Here is a 27,703-nt window from a genome sequence, read left to right on the forward strand (position 1 = left end):
GATGTGTGTTTTTTAACACAAGAGCTGTTAGAAAAAAACAGAAATAAAGTATTCCTGTAAAGTACTTACCATTCAATATTTCTTTCAAATATCTAAACCACAAGTGACAATGGTCTTCGCTTATGTTACTTAGATGGATGATGGAATCCTCAAGTTTATTTCCTTCTTTTTTTAGACACACAAATACTGTGATACCTAATAATGAGCCACCTTTTGGCTGCCCAACAAAACGACGACGTTTCAGTTTTACAGAAAATACATCTTTCATTTCAACATATTCCTCTTTATGCTGCAAGGCCATACTGGATCCACCTGTCCAAAGGATGAAAAAAAGGTTAAGTCTCATAGTAAATCACAATTTAATCACTTATGGTTTCTTCCTAAATAAAGGTATGCAGAGAAATTATCTATTAATACTGTTTTTTCAGATCCTTCCCTTTAAAACGTTATTTTACACTTGAGGATTGTTCAGACCCAGTACTTACATTACTAGCTGTACTGTGGGGCTTGCTGAGATACAGCTGCTCCCATGCTATGTTCAGTAATGAAAGAGGCAGAAGATTTTTCTTCTTTGTAGGGAGGATAATTTCATTTCAGAGTATGTTACTCTCTTTCTCCAGTGGAGAAAAGGGGTAAATGCTCATCCTCTGAACTGTGGCCAGTGTTCCTTGTAGACATAAATAGCCAGGAAACCACTGTCACCATTTCTGTCTGAAAGAAACACTGGCCACAGTGAAGAGAGGATGAGCACAGAGCCTTTTTTTCCTAATTTCCTTAACAATTAAAAGTAGTGCTGTGCCGAAAATGTCTCCAACATTTTTTCAACCATTCTCATTCAATTTGATATAAAAGAAATTGCTTTCGAAAAGAAATTCAAGGAGGAGAAATTTCAGAGAAATTCTCATGGGTTGGATTTGGGCTCTTGTGCTTACCTTACTCATGAGGTGGCTGAAGAGTGTGCATGAGCATCCTGTCTGTCAATGCAGCCTGTAGCCTCCTCGGCTTCCCGCACTTCAGTTAAAGCCATCATGAGGAAGACGTCATGAGGCAATTCCTTCCATGGGGGTTTTTCAGTTCAGGAAGTGCAGGTGGCCTGGGAGGCTGCAGAGCAATGGAAAGATGTGTAATAGAGAGAGAAAACACACTCAGCACCCTTGGCCACCTTGCAGTGATTAGGAAAGCCCAAAAATACCACCAAAACAAATTCAAAATTCTGCCTCAAAAAAGTGGAAGTCACAATACAGTTGATGCTGTTGCCACCTACAGAAGCAGTGCAGTAAACCAAAAACCCTGAGGGGAAAACAATCTGTGCTATAACCCCTGCTGATAGTGAGCCCTGTCTGTGAGAAACTGTTGGAGAATTCCTCCTTCCCTAGGGGAAATTCGATGAAATTGTCCCCCCAATTTCTCTGCCCACAAATAGGCTAGAGAATTTTGAGAGGCCATCTGCACACAGCTCTAATAAAAAGTCCCTGCAAAGTGCTCTAAATTCCCCTTCCAAAACTTAAAAGGCAGGGATATGCAATAAAACTTTACCACAGATCTAACAGTTATCACCAATAAGAGGCATCAAATTGGCAAGTACCAGGGAAAGTGCCTTTTCTGTGGTGGCCCCACATCTTTGGAATGCTGTTTCCCACAGTGTGTGTGTGACTCCCCCTTTCCTGGCCTTTAGGAAGATTTTAAAGACTTATATATTCCGGTCTGCATTTGGTCCATTTTAGTGTACCATGCTTTTAACTAAGGGTTTTACCTGCCGCTCCTATTGTATGTTATTTTAATGATTTATGCATTTGAATTAAGTATGTCTTGTAGGGGTTTCCAATGTGGCACCCACAGGTGCTACTGCACCCACAAGGCCAGGCTGAGGTGCCTGCCAAGCTATTTTTCCCCTCTGGCAGTGTGAAGGTCACCCCTCACTTGCACAAGGGGGAAAAAGTCCTCCTTCCCGAAAAATGGCTGGAGTGGACGGCGAAGTGTACTGCCCCCCTTGGAGCAACAGGATCTTTGGTGGGAGGGGACCTTCATCCCGCACAGCCAATTTTGAACAGGGGTGCTTTCCCCCTCCCTATTAAAGCCAATGGAGCAATTCATCTATTGGCTTTAATAGGAAGGGAACACACCCTGCCAAAAAATGGCTAGAGGAGGGCAAAGCCCCTCCCCCGACCCTTGGTTCTAGTCACACACACCCCGTTCTACTCAATTTTGAACCTAAAGGTTCACATACTTTTTCACACATGGATATTGAACGTTGCTGAATCAGTTGTGGATAAATAAATGCTGAAAAAGCATAAGCTTTATAAGATCATCATTGAAACAGCAGTTGAGCATATACCATATAGGAAGCCAGAGAAAAAGTGTAAGTGGCTCTCAAGTGAAACTATCAAAATAGCAGAGCAGAGAAAAATAGCCAAAGCAAAAGGAAAATGGGAAGTCGCAAGAAGACTGAATGCAGATTTCCAGAGGGCAGCAAGGAAAGATAATGAAGTCTACTGGGGCGAGCAATAGAAGTAGTCTCTTCTTCGCGTAGAAGAGGACTACACGAGGGGCCATATGAGGAATGCATTTATGCAAGTTAAAAAGATTCAAACATCATTTACTGCTCGCAAAGGTACTATTAAAAAGAAGCAAAGGAAAATATTATCCAACCAACAAGATGTCAAGAACAGATGGCGAGAATATACTAAAGAGCTGTATACTGGCAGCAAAGACGCACTGCCGCTGGATGCTGAGGATTGTGAAGTGGAAAAAGAACCATCCATTCTTGAGGAAGAGATTGCATGGGCTATGAGACAACTACCAAACAACAAGGCCCTAGGCATTGACAACATCCCTGTAGAATTGTTAAGGCCTGTACCATCCAAAATTATCAAAGTTTTGTGTCAGAAAGTCTGGGAAACCAATGAATGGCCACGGGACTGGAAACGTTCAGTGTTTATTCCACTACCAAAAAAGGGAGACTCCAAAGATTGTTCCAATTACCGCACAATTGCTCTCATACCTCATATTAGCAAAATTTTGCTTAAGATTATACAAAAGCGCTTGGTACCAACCATTGAAAGGGAATTACCAGATGTTCAAGCTGGCTTCCGAGAGGGACGTGGTACTCGTGACCACATAGCAAATCTGCGAGGGATCATGGAAAAATCTAATGAATATCAAAAGGTCATCTACTTATGCTTTATTGAATACAAGAAAGCTTTTGACTATGTTGAGCATGACAAGTTGTGGAGAGCACTACCAGATCTGGGGGTACCAGCACATTTGGTCAAGTTAGTACAATCACTGTACACAAATCAGGAAGCCACCATTCGAACATCATACGGAGATACTGATTGGTTTAAAATAGAGAAAGGAGTACGGCAAGGCTGCATTCTTTCACCTTTTCTTTTTAACCTCTATGCCGAAATGATCATGGGGAAGTTAGAGCTCGAAGAAACAGAAATCGGGGTAAAGGTTGGCAGAAGGATTATAAATAATCTTCGTTATGCTGATGACACAACTCTCCTCTCAGAAACCAAAGGAGGTCTGGAACATACGATCAAGAGAATGAGACATTTGGCCTCTCCTTAAACATCAAAAAGACCAAGCTAATGTCCACTGTGAAGAACGGAAATATCAGCATAGTAGTTGATGGTGAAGAGTTTGAATGTGTAGAATTTATTTTCTTAGGATCGCAGATCAATCATAGCGGTGAATGCAGCTCAGAAATAAAACGTCAAATTGCGATGGGTCGTGCAACAATGATGAGCATGAACCGAGTATGGAAAAACAAGGACATTTGACAATTAAATGCAGATTAGTTTGTACCACCGTGTTTCCCATAGTTACTTATGGGTGCGAAAGTTGGACAATGAAGAAACAAGACAGAAAGAGAACTGATGTATTTGAGCTGTGGTGTTGGAGAAGGTTCCTGCGCATTCCTTGGACAGCTAAGATAACAAATAAGCAAGTATTGGAACTTATAAACTCAGACATGTCACTGGATGGAAAAATCATGAAATTGCGATTGTCTTATTTTGGCCATGTTATGTGGAGGAACTCACTAGAAAAAGCAATTATGCTCGGATTTGTTAGCAGAAAAAGGAAACCTGGCCGCCAAAGAACAAGATGGCTGGATACCATCAAAACTGATACCAACCACAGCATGGAACAGCTCAAAGAAACAGTACAAGATTGGGATATGTGGACAGAGATGATCCATAGAATTGCCAAAAGTCGGACATGACTGAATGGACAATATCATCATCATGCTTAAGCAAAAAGCATTATCTATTGCTCTTTATCTAGGATTATGGGGTTAGATTACGAACTAATAACATCTTAGGTTGAAAATATGTGACATTCCTAAAAGGTTCACAAACTTTTTCTCATCACTGTATCTGTTTAATCATCATCATCTCCCATTCTTGATTTTCCCTCACAAAACGGTTCATATACTGAAGTCAATAAATCCCTGAAAACCTTAGAGAGGCAAAAAAGTCACTGCACTGTGCAGGTAGAGATGCACAATGTTGTTTACCCTGAAGTAGCTGAAGCAAAAGTCAAACTATATTTGGTTGTCTCTTGACATCAAAATTGATATTTGGATTAAAAGGAGTCATATTCCTGCTAGTAGGACATTGGTAGGGCTTTCTTATTCGTCATTCATTCTTATCCTTAGCCTCACCCACTGCATTTATGAATGCTAATAAAAGTTTTTAATCCATTATATAATAACAACAAAACACAAAACAGCAACAGCAACAATACACAGCTGCTAGCCTAACTTTAGTTTTTCATCCCAGATCCAAGGACTAAACTACATATTTTGCATGACCAATGCTCTAGTATCAAACTGAAAAGAGGCCAGAGAATGATAAGTCTTTTCAAGCCAGCCCTGGTTGCCTTACCCTTTAGGAGTACACTAAGAGCACAATCCTATTCAAGTTTAGACAGAGAAAAGGCCTACAATTCCCAGCATTCCCCAGCCAGCAAGGCTGGCTGGGGAATGCTGGGAGTTGTAGGGCTTTTCTCTGTCTAAACATGAATAGGATTGCACCCTAAAACTACAAAACTTAAAACTACACCAGTCTAGCAAAGACACCGGCTTGGATCCCAATTTCCATGAGCATGTTCTTCATGGCTGAAGGTTCAAGGCCCATGGTACCCGTGAAGGAGCCAAGATTTTGCGACTGCTTTTCTGAGACCCATCTCTGTGCCTCCACTTCAGTGCAGCTATGCAATGACCTACAGCATGAACAGCCCTCAAATGAGGATCCCATTCTTTGAATTGTCCTCTTTCAGAACAAGCTTAACAAGAAGAAAAAGGAGTCTCCTGGACCAAAAGGCTTAACCTCTTCTTTCAATGTCCCACTGTGGACAGAGCCATGAAAAAGGGGATGAAACGTATCACAACTGTTGCGGTAGACTACCAAGGTGGCTACAGATCTCTTTCTGAAGCTTTTAAGGGTGCAATCCTATGCATGTTTAGACAGAAAAAGGCCTACAACTCTTGTGCCCTAAGAAAAGTAACCTTTTCCCATATACTTCCCTAGTTGTGCGTGTCTCTGAAGATGCACTCTACCTTTTAGAAAGGGCTAAATATAAAGCACCTATGCAGCAGGGAAGCCACCTGCTCCTGAATAAAACCGTTTCCATGTCTCTTTTCAGCCACTGAGGCTGGTCTTGCAGCTGGTGAGGTGTCACAGCCAAAGGCCCAGGGCCAATAAAATCAAGGGAGCAAAGCGATCATCTTTGACAAATCCCCTGGTTACATGCCACTTATACACACGGTAAGCCAAAGACTAGTCGACCAAATAAAAAACATTTTTTTGTTTTTGCTTTGCTGTTGTTGCCTCGCTATGAAAGAAGCCAGTATAGGATGATCTCTTTGCTGGTACTGGAAGAAAAAAAGAATGCAACTGCCTTTGGTTAGCGTGTTACAAACATGCCTTCCAACTCTAGATTAACTGGTCTTATGAAGATGATCCACTGGATTGGATTGCAGCCCGTCCCCTGCACAGCAAGGAAATCAGTGTTATTTTTTACCATTTTAAAAACACATTTCCAACCTAGTGGTTGCTCAAGTTGATGTACAACAGTTATAAATCATTAACATTAGAAGTCAAGTTTTTATTTTCAAACATTTAACTTCATCTGAAGCTATGGAATTTCAGCACTAGTTTCTCAGTAAACTTTAAAATAAAATATTTTATTTTCCATATTTAAAATCTTCTAAATAACTTGCTTTTAAAAAGTACATCTTCTAACTTGCTTTAAAAAATTACTGTGAATTATGTTTTCCATTCAAGAACTATCTGTTCATTAGTGTCATACTGATTATTGCTAGCTGTTTCAAAACATTAACTCTCCTCTCATATTACCTAGAAGGATACAGAGTACCATCTGTTCTTACAAGGGATTTAGGTATACATTAGATATCATGCTATTTATTTAATTCAGTACCCACTTCCCATTGTATTTTTTAAAGTCAATTTAATTACAAGGAATAAAGATAATCTTTCCTGCTAGGTTGTTCCATCACCATAAGAGAAGAGACCTCCATAAAGTAGGTTACACTTGTTAGGTTTTCTTCTCTTTTTAATGACACTTAACATTAAGAAAGGTCTTAACAAAAACAATACTACATCACTCTTAAAAGTATTATTATAAGCCAAGAGCTTGTCTACATCAATTTTGGCACATCTGCCTGATGCAGAGCATAAACAGGATTAGAGCTGGATTTATCCGCTTGACACTAATTGTACTCACAGTTTCTGCACATGTCCACTTTTTCAAATACAGCATGAAAAAAAGTGTGGCTAAGACATTAACATCTACCAGCATGTGTTAAGCACTTAGGTAAGGTATATTATATTCTTAAGTAACTGAGCCCTTCCAAAACAGTTTCAGATTAGAATTTCCCTTAATTAATATCCAAATTATTGTTGAATATTCCCTCACACTTCTGTTCAGCCTGGACTCAGTGGGGGTGGAGGAAGACTCCTAATTCTCTTCACTTGCTTCCTCAAGCAACTGTGGACTGGGGGAAAATTCGTCATAGAGGAAACACACCCTTAGGTGCGTGTCAGCTGAGCCATATTCCTGCTTTCACAGAATCCTTTAAGCTGCAAGGTAAATGCAGCTGTGTCCCAAGCTTTAGGGATATTGTTGCTCCTTGGTTCCTCTTGTGTACTGCTACCCAAGAGTAGCACTCCACAACTTAAGTGACCAAGTGGTGGGGGTCTGGCCAGAGAACATGCACCCTTTGGCACACGTTGTCCAACTCCCCATTCCCATAACACTGAACCCAAGGTATATAGGATGTAGATGGTTTGTCACCACTTCATTGCTTTCGGTGGAATGCACACTGAGGTGGATACACAGTTGTACATTCTGTTGAATGCAATGTCTCACACCATATTGGATATACACATACCATTTTAAATTGGTCTAATCTTATAACATCACCTAATAATTACTTGTTAAAAGGTTAAAACAAGAGACAAGGCTTTAGGCAATTGGATATGCTCATCTATTTTTGAAGCCTAGAAAATAATTTAAAATCAGGATTTCAGCAGTAAAGTAAAAATAAACTCATCTGGGGTGCAATTCTGCAACTAGTCATGTATGTATATGTACCATTGCAGTTGGTAAAACTTGTGAATGCATTGTTTTATACAGGTTGCTCTTCTGGAGAGAGTCCTGCCCATTCAAACGAGTCTTCCACAGAATAACAAAAATGCACATTCACTTCAGATGCTCCTGCACCCCACATGCAGTACTGAAAAAAATGTTTAGCACTGTTAGTTTTGACAGCGCCAATTACCTGTTTGGGGATGACAGGAATAACTCCAACCCCTTCCTTCCTCTTTCACACCAGCTGAGGGCCACCTTTGCTAGGGCTGAAAGTGCTATCTGTTCAGCAACATGGGAGAAACTGTCATATAATGATTCACCCTGGAGGTTCTCAGTCTCCAGCTTTAAGATTCATTTCCCCTATACCCCAGACCTACATTACAAAGAGCACAAGTTATAGCGTAGTCAAGCTTTATGTCTTACAAAATTATGCCAAATTAAAAACACCATTTAGATTAATCTACAATGGTCACGTACTATAAATCTTATTCTTTAACTATAAGGCTGTGATCTATGCACACTTACTTGGAAGTAAATCCCACTATACAAAGCTAATATGCTCAATGCTCCTGTCAAACATTTTCCAGAGAAATTCGATAGCAATATGATTTGATCCATCTGAAGCAAAATGACTCTTCACTCACAGCAAGAAATCAGAGTATTAAATAATACTGTGCAATCTCTTAGAAAAGTCTATTGCTTCTGGATGGATGAAGGTTCCTTTTAAAAATACCTTCTTTATAAAGAATGTAGTGTCACTAAATATGATACAGCAACCTATACTGGTTGGACTGCTGTAGGTATATCTGCAGGATCAAATGATCTAAGACTCAAACACTTCAAAGCCACTTAGCACTAAGAGCAGCAGAACTAAGGGTGAATCCAAGGAGTAGTCACCCATGCATGCTCATCTCTTGGTATCTCATATCCTTGTAATTTATTACTCAATGACGTAAAGCTGTACATTTGAAGTGCCCCACTTTGTTTGGGACAACATAAATGGATATGAAAGTTGTTTCTGTGGTGTTTGATCTGTGATGACTGTTAACAAATGCCACTCATCATTTGATGCTGCAGCCATCAAGTAATCATACATGCATTTTCCTGTAGGTGTTAACAGTAGTGTTAAAAGAAAGTTACTGAAACACTTTACATTGCAGAACATAAGCTGTAGGTATTAGTATATTTATAAACAGTGTTTTGTTTTTCACATACAATTAAGCAAAGAAGTATTTGTATGCACTGTAATACTTCACCAAAGCGTGCGTGTATTTTCACAAAATGAAGTCAATTTTAGAAGTGTTCATATGTTATTGTATGCCTTAAACATCAAGATACTGTGTGCTTCTTATGTACCAGACATACATGCAACGGACATGCATATAGCATTCAGACCACAAAATGATTTCCAGTTCAAACTGTGTACCCTTTCCCCCATGTTGTTTCATGCCATGTGTCTCCCTGCATGGTGCTTGTAATCATAATGTCCACCTGTGAATCAGATTTGTCAATCAGGTCAAAAATAGTAAGTTCATGCATCAGAAATGTAATTAAAAAACCTGACATTTCTAATAATAGGTAGATATATACAGGATGTTGCATAAATGAAAGGCATTAATATAACAACCAATCACTGCAAAACACAAGACTGGATTAAATTGATTTATAGGTCTGAAAAAGAATTGTCTGTGTTCTTATTTGTAATATATGTGTCAGCTGCATAAGGAGTAAAACTAATCCTGTATGTAGGTTTCATTATTACAGTGCAGCCTTCATCCATGGTAACCACAATATTTAATCCTACCATTCTCTGCAGTCATCGTCTTCCCTTCTCTTAATATTTTTCCCTGTCTTATGCATACCAACTGCCTCCAAACAGAAACACAAATGCATATTCAGAATTGTACTCAGCATTGGGGAAGTAAGGATAACAGAAAGGATATGATGTCATACGCGTGTGTGTGTGTGTGTGTGTGTGTGTGTATATATATATATATATATATATACACACACACACACACACACACACACACAGTATATGGGCTAGGAATGTGTTTCTTGAGTATGAAACAAAGTATAATAATCAAATCAGTTTTTTTTAAACAGCCCCCATTCCCAACTTTTCTTGCCCCGGCATAGCAAGGCAAGAATGCCCAATTCCCTGGACAACAGATAGCCATGGCCACCTGTACAACCTGCCCCTGCTATGAGTACATGGAGGGATCAGCCCAACAGTTCCAACTGCAATCTATCCAGGTGGGAAACACAGGCATGCTTCTTTTGATGACTGAGGGGTAGGAAGAGAACTTGTTTAATTAATACAATAATTAATAAATTATTATTTAATTACTTAATTTAATCAATTAATTATTAATGCACTGGGCAAGGTAGGACCATCCCCAACTCCTGGCATGGCCACAATTAAAACATTGGGCTATGCTGGGTTGGAGGGGCACCACGGCCAGCTTACCCATTTCCCCTCCATTATCTCACAACAGCAGCAGTTTCCCATCTGTGTACAAAGAACAGGATCAAACCCATTGTGACTGACAGAGCTATTTTAGAGTATTGGGAAAACCAACTAAAACATGTATTTGTTATAGCTTCAGTTCTTTTTCATTATTGCATTTAGTGTTTCTCACATAATCTTCTTTTTCAAAAATATCTGCATAACCACATCGTATCATGGTCAAACAATAAGGTTTTGCTGGTACCAGTAATGATGTCATTTGTTCAGCCAATTTTTATTTTTCTAGCAATCCTTCTGTTTCCATGATACACACTACTATGCAAGAGCATGACATCTGTTGCTTCAAAGATTGAAAGGTTTGCAGAACCTACCTAACCATACTTTCCTAACTTATAGGGAGAAATACTGTCTTAGTTTAAATAAACTGAACATGGCAAACTAATTTTTTACCACATATAGCTCTACTATTTAGAAAACCTGTACTGATAATGTTCTGTTCTAACCATCTTGGAATAATATAGTTATATAGCCAGAGATGTATTTTCTTCAATGTAGGAATAAAAAAAAAAGTTTAGCCAGTACAAAATACAGTGTTGTTAACATACGTTAATGCATTAAAACAGTTAAAATGAAATGTTGAAATCATGCGAAGTCAGATTTTTAGACGTTTACTTGTCAAAGAATTGTCCTAATCTAACCTAGACTTGTCCTACTCTAACCAAAGAGGTAAAGGAACCCAAAGAAAAGAATCTACATACAAAATATTCATCTGATATCTTCCACTCTTGCAGAGCTCCAAAAACATTGGAACACATGTGCAAATATGCCATTTTCAACATTTCAATGAGCATTTGTTTATCCCAAAAAAGTATGAACATATAAGTCAAGTTTCAAATCAACAACAGCACAATTTTAGAGGGTTTAACGACTTATTCGACATCCTACATGTGGCACTTACTTGAAAGCTACCCAACACTTTGACAGATAATAAAACTGTTTAAAAACAGTCCAAAAAGCAGCTTTAAATGCTTTGGATCATTAGTGAGCAGCAACTAACATGGATGGACTGTGTCATGCAACATTAACTTTCTGCCAGAACAAAGGGGACAGACCTATGCTGAGCCTGGCAATATACCTATGCAACTTTAGGAGTGCTGCAACCCAAGCAGCAATACATACTGTCATGGCTTCAAATTCTGAAAGTCAACAGGACTCAATAAGAAGCCCTGCCCATGATCATACATTATGCTATCAGGCCAATTAACATACAATTTTTCTTTAAAAACTGGGTTTCTTCAAAGACCCCGCCCCATAAATGCATCAAATTCTAGCATCACACCAATGAACACATTACAAGAGAAATGGTATCGGATACAGAATTTGATGATTTAGGCAATGGCTGGGGAGGCTCAGAAATTAAAGCAAGCCTGGCTAGGTAGTCCACTTACCAGACTCAACCCCACTTCTTGTGCATTTCCCTCTATCACAGCATTCCCTTGCCCCTCCCCGCAATATATTCCACATTCTTTTAAAATCTGACTATTGTGAGCAGATGCAAATAGTGGTTTAAATCCAGAGATGTTTTCATGCTGACAATGCCACTCATCTATCAAGATACAACTCTTGGTGCTAGATGTGGAGATTTGCCCTTCTCAGCAGCCAGTTTGGGGGGTACAGATCTAGGAGGTCAACTTGTAAGCAGAAACAGTTCTGTACATTACTGGATTAGGATGAAAAAGTAAATTCATATAATCTACCTTGTGTGTGTGTTTGAGTGTTGTGTGTATTCATTCTAGTTGCAGAACTGGACCATGAATACCTGATTCCCAACATCTACTATATCAAGAAACCTGTACTACAAATCTTCTACACGCAAATATGGAACGGAATTATTTTTTCACTAATTATAAAGCGTAACACACCACATTTAAAATAACCAGGACCATTTTACAACTAGTTCTGTTATGTAGATAAGGCAATATATGACAGAATTGAACAATCCATTGGTAGCTGATTAGTGCAAAATATTCCTTTGTATTAGAGGCTACAATACTGAAAGACTGCAGAATTGTAGCTGTAATTAACCAAAAGGGCAAATTCTAAAAGGAAACAGCAGATACCACCACAAAAGTAACAGATGTTCTTTGAGTTCATCTGGACAAAAACATAAGCATATGTGAAAGAAATCCAATACTATCATAAAATCAGTTGGTGTCTAAAATAATAGCAGGCCCTTATGGTAGGATAGTAATATATGTATCAAATACCCAATACGTTATGTTTCAACAGAATGTTCTGATAAGAATGCATAACTAGCAGAAATTAATGCTTTTTTCATGAAAAGCAACTACATAAGAATTGTGACAGTCTGTTAAAGCATGCAAAGCACACACTGCTCAGAATTCACAGCTATTCAAGTTTTTATCTGTAAATGCTATATAGAGATACTAAGTTTCACTATTAACAAAAATAGAACTTCACAAAATAATACACACACAATGTGCTTATACAAACAAGACAACAAGCAAAGATAATACTTGTGCTTGACAACAAGCAGTCACTACTGGTTTATCGTTTTTAAACTTCTTTCATACCTTCTTTACACTACACGGAAAACGTAGGCTAGCAACCACAAACCAAGGGTAATTAGGGGCACATTTTAAAATGCATTAAAGCACTGGTACCCTTCATTTCTGTCCTGTCATGTATCCTAGCTGTGGAAAACAATCTTATAACCTAGCTATGAAAAATAAAGCTTTCTGATACAACAATTTAATCACCCTCTGAGAGTGATATTTATTTATGTTAAATTATACGCTGCCTTTCTGCAAATTGCACTCAAGGTGGCTTGACAAAGAGTAAAACATCATAAAAATACAAGCTGGATCCAAACTAGACTTATAATACTGGCTGAAAAACTCAGCAACCAGGTAAGGATACTCTGAGGGCAGCAAGAAACAGACTCCTTTCCTAGTAAAAGGTATTCTTTTATGGACTATATCAGCAATGAAGCCACTGAAAGAAAACCATGGAACAATTTGGCAGGACTCTTTTCAATAGATGTGATCTGTCTATAATCAACAATTAATGAATAGTATTGCCTCCAATAATCTGTATACTGCCCTCTTTGGTTGGTTGTTTTTTCATTATTGTTATGGAAAAATGTAAAAAGATATATTATTTTAAAAAACATTAGCCAGACTTGGGTCCTGTTGAAAAATCAGTGGGACTTAAGTAGTCATGACTAGCTTTTCACATTGATTTCAATGGGACTTAAGTGCACCTAACTTGGTCTGGATCCAACCCAAGATAAAAAATATAATGTAACAGCGGCCAAACTAAGAACATGCTAATAAATCAGCAGGGCCTACAAGCAAAATATCAGATATTGTAGCCGTAGAGTTGGAACACAAACAACGCCAAATTAACCAAGGGATAAACACACCAAACAAATAGCAAAAGTTTGTTGACAAGGAACTGCCTTGCCTGGTGCCTATAAGATAATGACGGTGGCACCTTGCAGATCCCCTGGGGAGAAAGTTCCACAATCAGGATACAACCACAGAACAAGCCCTACCCCCAGTACCCGCCTAACCTCCACACATGGGGGCATCCAGAGGAGAGTTTCCGATGAAGATCTCAGCTGCTGGGCAGGTTCATGCAGGAGCAAGAGTTCCTTTAGATACCCTGGTCTCGGGCCATTTCAGGCTTCATATGTTAAAACCACCACTCTGAATAGTGTCCAAAATGTAACTGGGAGTCAGTTTACATAAGAACATATGAAGAGGGAGCCCTCCTGGATCAGACTAAGAGTCCATCTGGTCCAGCATTCTGTTCGCACAGTGGCCAACCAGCTGCCCACAGGAAACCCACAAGCAGGGCATGAGTGCAACAGCACCCTCCTGCCAATGCTCCCCAGCAACTGGTGTAAGTAGGCATACTGCCTCAGATACTGGAGGTATCATAGAGTCATCAGGACTAGTAGCCATCAATACCCTTCTCCTCCATGAATTTGTCCAATGCCCTTTTACAGCCATCCAAATTGGTGGCCATCACTACACCTTGCAGAAGAGAATTCCTTAGCTTAACTATGTGATATCTGAAGAAGTACTTCTTTTTATCTGTCCTGAATTTCCCACTAATCAACTTCATGGGATGACCCTGGGTTCTAGTATTATGAGAGGGGGAGAAAAATGTTTCCCTATCCACTTTCTCCATAGCATGCATAATTTCGTACGCTACTATCATGTCCCCCCTTATTCACCTTTTTTCTAAGCTAACCAATCCCAGCTGCTCTAACTTTTCCTCACAAGGGAGCTGTTCCAGCCCTTTGATCATTTTAGTTGCCCTTTTCTGCACTTTTTCCAACTCTACAATATCCTTTTTTAGGTGTAGTTCTTTAGGAACTGGCATAGTAGGTTCACAGTAAGGAGCTTTTGTCAGTATCTTAGCTGCTGAATTCTGGACCAGAATTCTGAACACTTTTTAAAGGGGGCCTCACAAATAATGCTTTACAGTAATCAAGTCTAGGTGTTACTACAGTATGGATAACTGTTGCGAGATCAATACATTTCAGGAAGAGGCACAGTTAGAAAAGACACGTTGATCCATGGACTCCACCTGGGCATTCAGCAGCAAAGCTGGACCCTGGAGTACCCCAAAGCTGCATGCGTAACCTTTAAGGTGCATTGCAACCAGTAGAAGCTGAATACCACATCCATGGTCCACTCCATCTACCAATAATCCAGGTATTGCCTGGATTCAGTTTCAGTTTTTAGACCTCATCCAACCTACTACTGACTCCAGACTCAAGTTATTCAAAACTTCATCTGGATTAGATGAAGAAGAAAAGTAGAGCTAGACGTCATCCACATATATTCACTCAAAATCTCCTAATAACCTCTCCCAGTGATTTCATGTAGATGTTAAAACAGCGTGGAGGGACAAGACAAAGCCCTGCAGCACATCATAAGATACATCATAAGATACATGCCATGGGGAATGGCAAAGATCCCTGTGAGATGTACTCATAAGCCTTCCAACTTGGATGCTTATGGGTATCCAATGCAGAGCGGGAGGTGCCTTGCACCTCCCCCTTGCATTTTAGCTAGGGGGATTGGAGGCTTTGGGGAGGGGGGGAGGGGCGGAGGCTGGGGACAGCAAGGGATAGGTCATATCCCCTCTTCCAAAGTCTGCTCCCCACCCACAGGAACGCCCCCTTTCCCTCCTTACCACTTGCGCTTCCAAGCTCACAGAGGCAGCCAGTGTGGTTTTCTCCACACTGGCTACAAGTGCACAAGGAGCGCAGACTCCTGGGTTCGAGGTCAGAGAGCTGTCTCCAACTTAGATCCAGGAATCTGAAAAATCAGAATCTGGGGGACCACAGGTGCCCAGAACCATCCCAGGGAACATAGGGTTGTTCAGAGTTCCCCTCCCAAGTCTGTAGACACTACTAAGACCTCAGGAAGGGGACTCCAAGTTCTGATACCCCGCTGCCACTCCCTCACAGCCACTGTGGAACTGTGCCGGTGGCTTCTGGAGGTTGCAAATGTGGCCTCGGAGGAAGGGAAAAGGGGATGTTCCTGAGGGAGGGAGGGAGGGAGGGGAGTAGCCGGGATATGAGAAATCGTATGGCCTCTCCAGCCCCGGCCCAGCCCCTAACAGCACACCTTCTCTAGATGGGCTCAAATGCCTTAGAGGAAAAATATTGTAAAAAGAGGATGGAGAGATGAAAACCGCCTCTGTTGCTGCCCCCCGCCTCCCACCCACCCTGCCTGCAGCAGCCAACAGGGCATTGAATATTTGGAAGCCTCTGAGATCAGAGGCTTCCTTCTAAGGAAGTTTTTCTTTATACATGAAGAACCAATTTGATCATTTCTCAAATATGAATATTTATACAGCCATCAAAACAAACTCTCACTTATGAAAATAAATTGCTCTAGTCTGCCCAGTTACTACCAAAACTTTCTGCTATCAGTCATGAGTATTTCATTCTTATTTGTTACTGTGTTCTTGTGAAGCTGGAGCTGGGCCAAAGAGCAACACTGGAAAGAAAACTGTCCAGTGCTCAGATTCTTATATTCTCATACTTACAAACCGTCACGGCTGCTGATCATTAAAAAAAGCCTTATGAGGGAATATTTTAAAGACATTTCCTCTCTGGGTAAAAAAAAAAAAAAGAATGGAAAATATATACAGTGCAACGAACAGATGAAAGGCCTGGTTATAAGAATGAAATAACAGGATAAATAATACTCTATTTAGGTGTAAATTACTTTAGTTTAGTGGTCAGATTTGCACCATTGTTTACAAAATATATGAAATAGTATCAGTGGGAAACTTGATTGAAAACAACTTTTTCTTGCTGATTTAAATCAATCCAAGGTGCTTCCAGATGGGCAGCTCCTAGCGCTACCAATCAAAAGGCACTATGCAGTTTATTTCACCTTTTCTTCCTCAGCAGCCTTTTTTTTTTTTTTTTTTGTAGTAAGGAAAAAAGAATGAAGAAGTGTTGGGAAAATACCAGAGGATTACAAAAGGAAGATGATGTGGGATGTGCCCAGACAGCGGGCTCCTAGTTCTACCAGTTAGAAGGTACTGTGAAGCTATTCCATCGTTTTTTCCTTAACGGATTTTCTGTAGAAGAAATGGTGGGAAAACATGGGTTACAAGCGGAAGGCTCTGACGACCCCGGAGCGCTCCCCCACCCCTCCCCGCACTATTCCGTGAATGAGGCGAGGGGATGGCTCTATAAACGCCTGATCTGGAAACACGGCTGGTCTGGACCCCAGGTCAAATTCCATGTTTGAAGCATGGCAATTGCACAATATAAGCCTCGTTTGGAAGCGCCCCGGTAGGTGGAGGGGGGAGAGAGACATTTCAACCCCCGCTTAACAGAAAATTGACTCTTCCTCATTAAGATTTCCAGCAGCTGCCTTGCGCAGCATTTTGTTCTTAGACTACTTCGCCACACACCGGGCGCCCTCGAGGCACGAAGTTAAGGAAACTCTTCTTCGACAGCGCTGCCCCCGAAGGGGAGTGGCGACTCCACCCGACGTCAGGCCTTTCGTGCCCTCCCTAACTGAACGGCTTTGATACACAGAGGCGGCGTCTGTCCTGGAAGGGGGCTTTCGGGTGCGCCGTGCCCGCTCACGGGAGGGAGCGGGCGCCCCGCTGAATTCAGCGGATCTGCTTCCGACCAAACCTGCGTGCGCGCGGGCTGCAAACCCCTCCGCCCTTAACGCGGGAGTAAGCGCCACTGGGGTCAGTGGCGCTTACTTCCGAGGAACTGCGCACAAGGAAATCGAGGCGCCGCGCGGAATTAATAAAAGCAGGAGCTTATCTCCGTGCGTGTTTCCCGCGCGCGCGCCCTCACCTACGGGGCTCTCGGGCCGGATTGGGCTCCACCTGAGCCTCTGGGCGCTCAGCACCACGTCGCAGCTCTTCTTCCGGATCGCGAAGATCCCCCTGAGCAGCGGCCGGTCGCCTTCGCCCCCCGCCGTCCCCTCCTCGCGCGCCCGGGCGCTTCCCTGCGGAGGGGGCTCCCCTTTCGCAGCCGCCTCCTCTCCCGCAGAGGAGCGAGAGGCGGCGTCGCTTCCCTTCCGCCCGGCGGCCGCTTTCAGCTTCCAGGCGCCCTCGGGGCTCTCGGCCCACGCTGTTCTCCTGGGGCGCTGCATTCGGGGGCGCTCGCGGCGTCGTTCCCGCGCCTCGCCCGCCCAGGGGAAGGAGGAAGAGAGAGCAGCCCCGGCGCGTCGCGGCCGCTGCCAAGGCAGCCGTGAGCCGCTCTCCTCCTCCTCCCCCCCGCCCGAGGGGGTGGGGGAGGGGAATTAGCGGCCTAGCGCGCGCCTTTGGCTTTGGGCTCATTATGAAGAGCGCGGCCCCGCTCTACCTCGCGCCGCCTCCCCCGGTCACGGGGCCGGCCGGCCTCGCCGCAGCCGCAGGCGGGAGAGAACGCGAACTTCCCTTGGGCGCTTTTGTGCAAGGCGGGAAAGGCGCCAGGCGCGAGATTAGGTTTGGGCCCTACTGATTCCTCCACGCAGAAGAATGCTGGAATCCGCGGGGTGGGGTCGGGGAAGGCCTACATTATCCAATCAAGAAACAAAAGGCTCCCTGCAATGTAATGCCGCTATTCTCCTACAATGTGAGCATTTCTTCTTGTTCAGCCGTTCAGTCTCTTCGTGACCCCATGGACCATAGCACGCCAGGCCTTCCTGTCCTGCGCTCTCTCCCGGAGCGTGCTCAAGTCCATATTCATTGCATCGGTGATGCTATCCAGCCATCTCAACCTCTGCCGTCCCCTTCTCCTTTTGCCTTCAGTCTTTCCCAGCATCAGGGTCTTTTCCAGGGAGTTTTCTCTTCGCATTAGGTGGCCAAAATATTTCAGCTTCAGTATCTGGCCTTCCAATGAGCAGTCAGGGTTGATTTCCTTTAGGAGTGGGCATTTCTACACCAGCCTAAAATCCTGCATTTTAAATGGGGCTTTCTGCTTCCGTTTTAAGTGTACAATCACCACTGACTCCCTTTACATGTGCTTCCTCCCCACCCACCCTTCCCCCGGTATCTGAGTCTTCCATTATGTTTCATTGATCTCACTCCTTGCGCTTTTCACGGGAGAAACTGAAGCAGAACACAACAGGGTAATTTGATAGCTCCTTACCGATTTAAAAATGGAACAAAGGGCATTTAGTGCAGGAGACGCTGTGGAGGGTCACAGCGTCATGTAAAGAGCCTGCAAACTTCCGTGAAGGAGCCATCTCAATCGCAGGATAAAAACGGTGTGTGATGAAGCCCTTAGCCTGCTGAGCTATATGCACTTTCCTAGGGGGTTGGACTCGATGGTCTTATAGGCCCCTTCCATCCCCGCTATTCTATGGTAAGCCATACACACTGAGACCTACTTCTGAGTAAATGTGCACAGGGTTGCATTGTAAGGATTGCTACCTGATGGGTTGTCCAATATTACATACAGCTGAAGACCCTACTCTGCTAAACGCTCAGTTCATTGAGACTGCTGCAGTTGTGCACTGTTTTAAAAGCTAAGGTGGTTGTTCTTCACAAAGATACCTTTAGTCTGCTTGCAACTTGTTGGCAACCATTCAGAACGAGCATCACAGGCATATGACATGACAGGCTTAGTACGACATGCATTCTTGGATATGTTCGTGCATGTCACATGCAGCAGTACATTTTGATGTGCAGGCATGCACCATGATAGTCCCCCCCCCCATAGCTATGCCCCACAAGAAGGGTCCCAAAATGTATATAGCTGCGTTGATCCATAGTTCTAGCAGTTTTCATCACCAGAAGCAGAGTTTTAGGAAAGCTAAAGGATCCTAGGATGCAGTCCTATGGGTTGCGCCCTCAATGATCGTAAGGCTTATGATCATCCTATACAGGGAGGGAGGAACAGCGGGGGCAGTCTTTGCCTCCATGTCCTCCCACCCTCCATTTTTCACTAGACAGGCTTTTTTTGCATGTAGTATGCTATTTTGCCTGTCTAACTGGGGCACTTTCGAAGGGGAGGAAAGAAAGCTGGAGAGATCTCAAGATAACTCATATCCTGGCCTCTCCAGTGCCCTCCCCCGAACACCCCCTTTCTCCCCTTCTCTGAGGTTGACTTCCTGACCTTGGAGAGCAGCCCACTCAGGTTGGCGCTCCGATTACCCCCTCTAAGGGCACAGTGCTGTCTCCAACCTCAGATTGGAGAATCCAAAATATCCCATGGCCCCTCAGATGCTGTCTAGCGGCCATAGGATTGTTCCCTCCATTGCCCATTACAGACGAAACTACCCCAAAATACTTTGCATTACAACAGAGAACAATATGGTAGTCTTAGGCTGTTTGGGGACATGTTGGGTGGGTTCACACAATCACCGAGGGAGAATAAGTCACAGTGGCTTATTTGCCCTCCCTGCACATGCCAGTCACATGTCTCATGCAATGTCAGGTCTCCCCAGCCAAAATCCAACATGCTAACCACTACACTACCCTTGGCCAGCTCACTATTCTATGACTGTCAGCTGATCCGAATAAACTGAGTATTACGCTGTGTACTGCTGCTCTTGGGATATTTGTGTGTGTGTGTAGATATGTATGTATGTATATGTATGTATGTATATACACACACACTACACACGCATATATAGATATAGATCAACAGAGCTGCCGAATTTTGGATTCTCCTTGGGTACATGGTTATGGGGGCTGCCATGGTGAGTGCCTACACTTCAAAATTTACCAGTACACCACCGCCTTTACTCTCTACTTTGTTATGAAACAATTACAATAACAAAGTAATTGAAGAAGATTCCCCAGTTTGGGGAAAACATTTTGTGTGTGTGACTCCGTTAAATCCTATGCCAACTCTGCAGCCATGCCTGAATATTGGTAACATGGTCCTATACTAAAATCTCATTGTAAGCTTATCCCTGTTGTCTGTATACCCTAAACACACTGCAGAGTGCAGACTGCTGCAGCAATTTTGACAAGAATTTTCCATAACTTGGCTACTAACACAAGTTTTGGGGTTAGATCCAGAGATTACCTGCAACAAGCAGAAGATCTCTTCCAAAGTTTTTTTTCTGGCAGCACAAGACCTTTGCAAGATAAAAATGAACTGAAAACCCAGAGGTATGCTTCCATTTGTGCAAGGCATTAAATGACAGGCAAAAGGAAACAGGGCTAAAATACCCCCCAAACCAGGAAATTTTGGCTTGAAGTTCTTACTGCCCATAACTAAGCCTTAAGAGAGGCATTTCAGCCTTTTAGTAGGTGGTAAAAACAGTGCAACTGGCAGAAAACCACCAAGCAATCAGTAGTTGACGGAAAGGGGTGGGGCCAGGGGAAGGGGGCATGGCCATTTGGAGAACCTCGGAGAGCCATATTGGAAGCCCAGGAAGGCCAGATTTGGCCTGCAAGCCTGAGGTTCAACACCCCTGCTGTAAACAATTACTAAACTGAGGCATAACATTGTTAAATGCTATACTGAACACTGAAATCTTGGCAATCTTGTCTGATTCTCATAGTTTAAATCCGTAAGCTGTCAGAACTGAGAATGATGGTTACATTTTCTTTAGATGTCAATCTGTATCTAAGGTTAATGTTTTAAAGTTATTCCAAGCCACAACAAACCTTGCATAAACCCAAGGATGGAGATGTTGCCTTCTCTTTACTTATTTTTTTTTCTCTGAGAAGGATTAATAATGACATTTATACACACAGTAGGGAAACCCTCTTTCCATAAAAGCTGGTGGGAAGTTTGCCGCTGACATTAATGGACTCTGCTTTCACCCCATGTCAATATTCATACATCAAACTGGCAGTTTTCCATCCATAGATAATATAATGAATGTAACATAAGCACATGTAACATTAGATTCTATAAGAAGAGATCTACAGTACAAAAAAAATACAACTTGGGTTTTATAAATATATTCATCTCTCACTCTTTGTTGCTTGGGCATAGGATAACCCATGGGTAGGCAACCTTTTTCGGCCTGTGGGCACATTTGGTAATTTGAGAAACTGTCCTGGGCACCACCACAAAATGGTGTGCTGCAGATGAAAGCATCTGTTTGCAGCCACCTGCCATCTCCATTCCCTGAGAATGTCTCTGAGCCTCATGTGTGGCCAAGAGGCATTCATGGCAAAATAAGACGGGAACAACTAGAGGCCCTCACTTTGCTTTGAAACGATCCCAGCGGCCAATAAGAAAATGTGTTATTTTTAAAATATAAAAATAAAAAGTGGGAGGGGTGGCTATTTCATCCCATCACTATGGATAGATTTGTTTCTTTTTTTGATACAGTACCAGCACTGTTGATGATAGTTGACGGACAGCAAAGATAGTGTAGTGGAGAAGATGTTGGCATTTTCCACGTGGGAAACTTTGATTAACTCTCTTTTGGCCATGAAGCCCTCTGGGTGACATTGGGCCAATTACTCTGTCTTTCAGCCTACCTCGCTTTGTTGTTGTAAGGACAAAATAGGATAATCCCATGCATGCTGCCTTGTGTTCTGTGGAGGAAGGGGGAGGACACAAATGATAACAACATAAGAAAAGAAGAAGGAACAGCTCTTTTCTGATCAAGCAAACAGTCTAAAGAAAAAACTAAACATGATGGTGGATCTCTCAGGTCCTTTTTTAATTAAAGACAGAGGCAGCTTTCCTATGACTCCTAGAGAGCCTCTGAGGGGCCACAGGATATTTCAGATTTCCTGATCTGAGGTCAGAGGCAACACTCCAACCTCGGAGGGGGGAATCGGAGCTCCAAGCCCCCTCCTCCTCACACCCAGCATGGAAAGAACCATGCTGGCTGCTCTCCAAGGTTGGGAAAGCAACCTTGGAGAATGAGGAAAGGGGGTGTTTTGTTGGGTGGGGAGGCAAGGAGGATGGAGAGGCCAGGATATGAGTTATCCTGAGGCCTCTCTAGCCTCCCCTTCTGAAGTGCCCCAGCTAGCAACAAATGCAGGGTGGGAGGATGGGGAGGTGAAGATCGCCTTCACCCCTGTAATGGCCATTTGGGCCAAAGGTCACCTTTGCCACTCCTCCCACCCTTACGAGCATAGGATGATCATAAGCCTCCTAGCATGGGCGTCCACTGGAATTTTTCCGGGGAGGGGGGCAAAGCTGCACAGCAGATTGTGGTTGTAATTTGTGTACATAGCACACACTGCCACAACACACCTGTGCGCTTCCCTTATGTGTGGTCTTTGTTGCCTAGTGTTTCATTCCATGACATTTAGAAGCCTAAGCAGAGTAGTAGAAGATCTTGGGAATTAAACAGCACAAATGCAGAGGAGCGTTATATTCAAGACGTATTCTGAACTCCAACAAAACTTTATTTGGAGTGAGGGATAAAAACAACAACACCTAATAACAAGAGAGAGAAAAAACCAAATGCACAAACACAGTGTTGTTGTTTATTCGTTCAATCACTTCCAACTCTTCAAGACTTCATGGACCAGCCCACGCCAGAGCTTCCTGTCGGCCGTCGCCACCCCCACCTCCCCGAAGGTCGAGCCCGTCAACTCCAGAATATCATCCATCCATCTTGCCCTTGGTCAACCCCTCTTCCTTTTGCCTTTCACTTTCCCTAGCATCAGCATCTTCTCCAGGGTATCCTGCCTTCTCATTATGTGGCCAAAGTACTTGAGTTTTGCCTTTAATATCATTCCCTCAAGTGAGCAGTCTGGCTGTATTTCCTGGAGTCTGGACTGGTTTGATCTTGCAGTCCAAGGCACTCTCAGAATTTTCCTCCAGCACCACAGTTCAAAAGTATCTATCTTCCTTCGCTCAGCCTTCCTTATGGTCCAGCTCTCGCAGCCATAGGTTACTACGGGGAATACCATTGCTTTAACTATGCGGACCTTTGTTGTCAGTGTGATGTCTCTGCTCTTCACTATTTTATCAAGACTTGTCATTGCCATCCTGCCAAGAAGTAAATGTCTTCTGAATTCCTGACTGCAGTCAGCATCTGCAGTAATCTTTGTGTCTAGAAATACGAAGTCTGTCACTGCCTCCACGTTTTCTCTCTCTATTTGCCAGTTATCAATCAAACTGGTTGCCATAATCTTGGGTTTTTTTGAGGTTTAACTGCAACCCAGCTTTTGCACTTTCTTCTTTCACCTTCGTCATAAGGTTCCTCAGCTCCTCCTCGCTTTCAGCCATCAAAGTGGTATCATCTGCATATCTGAGATTGTTAATGTTTCTTCCAGCAATTTTAACTCCAGCCTCGGATTCATCAAGCCCAGCACGTCGCATGTTGTGTTCTGCATACAGGTTGAATAGGTAGGGTGAGAGAATTCAACCCTGCCATACTCCTTTCCCAATCTTAAACCAGTCCGTTGTTCTGTGGTCTGTTCTTACCATTGCTACTTGGTCATTATACAGATTCCTTAGGAGGCAGACAAGATGACTTGGTATCCCCATACCACCAAGAACTTGCCACAATTTGTTATGATCCACACAGTCAAAGGCTTTAGAATAGTCAATAAAAGAAATACATGTTTTTCTGAAACTCCCTGGCTTTCTCCATTATCCAGCGGATATTGGCAATTTGGTCTCTAGTTCCTCTGCCTTTCTAAACCCAGCTTGTACATCTGGCAATTCTCGTTCCATGATTTGCTAGAGTCTACCTTGCAGGATCTTGAGCATTACCTTACTGACATGTGAAATAAGTGCCACTGTTCAATAGTTTGAACATTCTTTAGTGTTTCCCTTTTTTTGGTATGGGGATATAAGTTGATTTTTTCCAATCTAGTGGCCATTCTTGTGTTTTCCAAATTTGCTGGCATATGGCATGCATCACCTTGACAGCATCATCTTGCAAGATTTTAAACAGTTCAGCTGGGATACCGTCGTCTACTGCTGCCTTGTTATTAGCAATGCTTCTTAAGGCCCATTCAACCTCACTCTTCAGGATGTCTGGCTCCAACTCACTGACCACACCGTCAAATCTATCCCTGATATTATTATCCTTCCTATACAGATCTTCCGTATATTCTTGCCACCTTTTCTTGATCTCTTCTGCTTCTGTTAGGTCCTTGCCATCTTTGTTTTTGATCATACCCATTTTTGCCTGGAATTTACCACCGATGTTTCTAATTTTCTGGAAGAGGTCTCTCGTCCTATTATCTTCTACCACTTCCGCGCATTGCTTGTTTAAAAATAATTCCTTATCTCTTCTGGCTAACCTCTGGAATTTTGCATTTAATTGGGCATGTTGTTGTTGTTCAGTCATTCAGTCGTGTCCGACTCTTCGTGACCCCATGGACCATAGCACGCCAGGCCTTCCTGTCCTGCGCTCTCTCCCGGAGCGTGCTCAAGTTCATATTCATTGCATCCGTGATGCTATCTAGCCATCTCATCATCTGCCGTCCCCTTCTCCTTTTGCCTTCAGTCTTTCCCAGCATCAGGGTCTTTTCCAGGGAGTTTTCTCTTCGCATTAGGTGGCCAAAATATTGGAGCTTCAGCTTCATTATCTGTCCTTCCAATGAGCAGTCAGGGTTGATTTCCTTTAGGATGGACTGATTTGACCTGCTTGCAGTCCAGGGGACTCGTAAGAGTCTTCTCCAGCACCACAGTTCGAAAGCATCAATTCTTCGGCGCTCAGCCTTCCTTATAGTCCAGCTCTCACAGCCATACATTACTACTGGGAAAACCATAGCTTTGATTAGACGGACCTTTGTCGGCAAGGTGATGTCTCTGCTTCTTACTATGCTGTCTAGGTTTGCCATAGCTTTCCTCCCAAGGAGCAAGCGTCTTTTAATTTCATGGCTACAGTCACCGTCTGCGGTGATCTTGGAGCCCAAGAAAGTAAAATCTGTCACTGCTTCCATTTCTTCCCCTTCTATATGCCAGGAAGTGATGGGGCCAGATGCCATGATCTTCGTTTTTTTAATGTTGAGTTTCAAACCAGCTTTTGCACTCTCCTCTTTCACCCTCAACAAGAGGCTCTTGAGATCCTCTTCGCTTTCTGCCATTAGGGTGGTATCGTCTGCATATCGGAGGTTGTTGATAATTCTCCCAGCAATCTTAATTCCGACCTCTGATTCATCCAACCCGGCATTTCTCATGATGTACTCTGCATATAAGTTAAATAAGCAGGGTGACAATATGCAGCCTTGTCGTACTCCTTTCCCAATTTTGAACCAATCGGTTGTTCCATGGCTGGTTCTTACTGTTGCTTCTTGACCCTCGTACAGGTTTCTCAGGAGACAGGTAAGGTGGTCTGGTACTCCCATCACTTTCAGAATTTGCCACAGTTTGTTGTGATCCACACAATCAAAGGCTTTAGCGTAGTCAATGAAGCAGAAATAAACGTTTTTCTGGAATTCTCTTGCTTTGTCCATGATGCAGCGAATGTTGGCGATTTGATCTCTAGTTCCTCTGCCTCTTCTAAACCCAGCTTGTACTTCCGGTAGTTCTCGGTTCGCATACTGCTGAAGCCTAGCTTGTAGGATTTTGAGCATCACCTTGCTGGCATGTGAAATGAGCGCAATTGTGCGATAGTTTGAACACTCTTTGGCGTTGCCCTTCTTTGGAATTGGAATGTAAACTGACCTTTTCCAGTCTTGTGGCCACTGTTGAGTGTTCCAGATTTGTTGGCATATTGAATGCAGCACTTTAACAGCATCATCTTTTAGGATTTTAAATAGCTCGGCTGGAATACTGTCATCTCCGCTAGCTTTGTTGTTACTAATGCTTCCTAAGGCCCACTTGACTTCACTCTCGAGGATGTCCGGCTCAAGTTCAGTGACCGCACTATCATGGCTATCAGGGACATTCAGATCTTTCCTGTATAGTTCTTCTGTGTATTCTTTCCACCTCTTCTTAATCTCATCTGCTTCTGTTAGGTCCCTGCCTTCTTTGTCCTTTATCATGCCCGTCTTTGCACAAAACGTTCCCTTGAGATCTCCAATTTTCTTGAAGAGATCTCTAGTCTTTCCCATTCTGTTGTTTTCCTCGATTTCTTTGCATTGTTCATTTAAGAAGGCCTTCTTGTCTCTCCTTGCTATTCTCTGGAACTCTGCATTCAGTTGGGTATATCTTCCCCTTTCTCCCTTGCTTTTCGCTTCCCTTCTTTCGTGAGCTACTTGTAAAGCCTCATCAGACAGCCACTTTGCTTTCTTGCATTTCTTTTTCTTTGGGATGGATTTCGTTGCTGCCTCCTGAACAATGTTACGGACCTCCGTCCATAGTTCCTCAGGCACTCTGTCTATCAGGTCTAATCCCTGAAATCTATTCCTCACCTCCACTGTATATTCATCAGGGATATGATTTAGGTCATACCTGAACGGTTTAGTGGTTTTCCCGACGTTCTTCAATTTAAGCCAAAATTTTGCAAGAAGCAGCTCATGATCTGAGCCACAGTCAGCTCCAGGTCTTGTTTTTACTGACTGTATGGAGCTTCTCCATCTTTGGTTGCAAAGGACATAATCAATCTGATTTCGATATTGACCATCTGGTGACGTCCATGTGTAGAGTCGCCTCTTGTGCTGTTGGAAAAGAGTGTTTGCTGTGATCAGCATGTTCTCTTGGCAAAACTCTATTAGCTTTTGTCCTGCTTCATTTTGTACACCAAGGCCATGCCTGCCTGTTATCCCGGTGATTTCTTGACTTCCTACTTTAGCATTCCAATCCCCTATGATGAAGAGGACATCTTTTTTTGGTGTTAGTTCTAGAAGGTGTTGTAGGTCTTCATAGAACCGATCAACCTCAGCTTCTTCGGCCTCAGTGGTTGGGGCATAGACTTGAATTACTGTGATGTTGAATGGTTTGCCTTGGATTCATACTGAGATCATTCTATCATTTTTAAGATTGTACCCCAGTACTGCTTTTCCCACCCTTTTGTTGACTATGAGTGCTACTCCATTTCTTCTAAGGGATTCTTGCCCACAATAGTAGATATGATGGTCACCTGAATTAAATTCGCCCATGCCTGTCCATTTTAGTTCGCTGATTCCCAAGATGTCGATGTTCAATCTTGCCATCTCCTGTTTGACCACCTCCAGCTTACCTTGATTCATTGATCTGACATTCCAGGTTCCTAAACAATATTGTTCTTTACAGCATCGGATTTTCTTTTCACCACCAGACACATCCACAGCTGA

The 27,703-nt window shown here is 42.9% G+C and overlaps 1 protein-coding gene across 25 annotated transcripts in view; it reads right to left on the minus strand.

The window, feature by feature from the left end:
• Positions 1-18,057, minus strand: part of CERKL (CERK like autophagy regulator) — a 64,533-nt gene extending 46,476 nt beyond the window's left edge. For 9 of the 25 annotated variants that reach the window (XR_014785036.1, XR_014785025.1, XR_014785043.1 and 6 more), the window contains exons 1-2: positions 17,470-18,055; positions 70-312 (exon numbers count right to left, since the gene is read on the minus strand). Coding sequence is in view for 19 of the 25 variants with exons in the window: in XM_084815037.1 (XP_084671163.1) it covers positions 70-312; positions 17,470-17,953 (727 nt within the window). In the remaining 6 variants the exon portion in view is untranslated. Of the gene's footprint in view, positions 1-69 lie in introns of all 25 variants that reach the window. The other 16 variants (XR_014785011.1, XR_014785047.1, XM_084814979.1 and 13 more) reach the window with 11 other exon arrangements.
• Positions 18,058-27,703: the final 9,646 nt, after the last annotated feature.

The sequence above is a fragment of the Heloderma suspectum genome, chromosome 1, assembly GCF_057233095.1.
Source record: "Heloderma suspectum isolate Gila_16-S chromosome 1, 16-S_ref, whole genome shotgun sequence".
NCBI lineage: Eukaryota > Metazoa > Chordata > Lepidosauria > Squamata > Helodermatidae > Heloderma > Heloderma suspectum.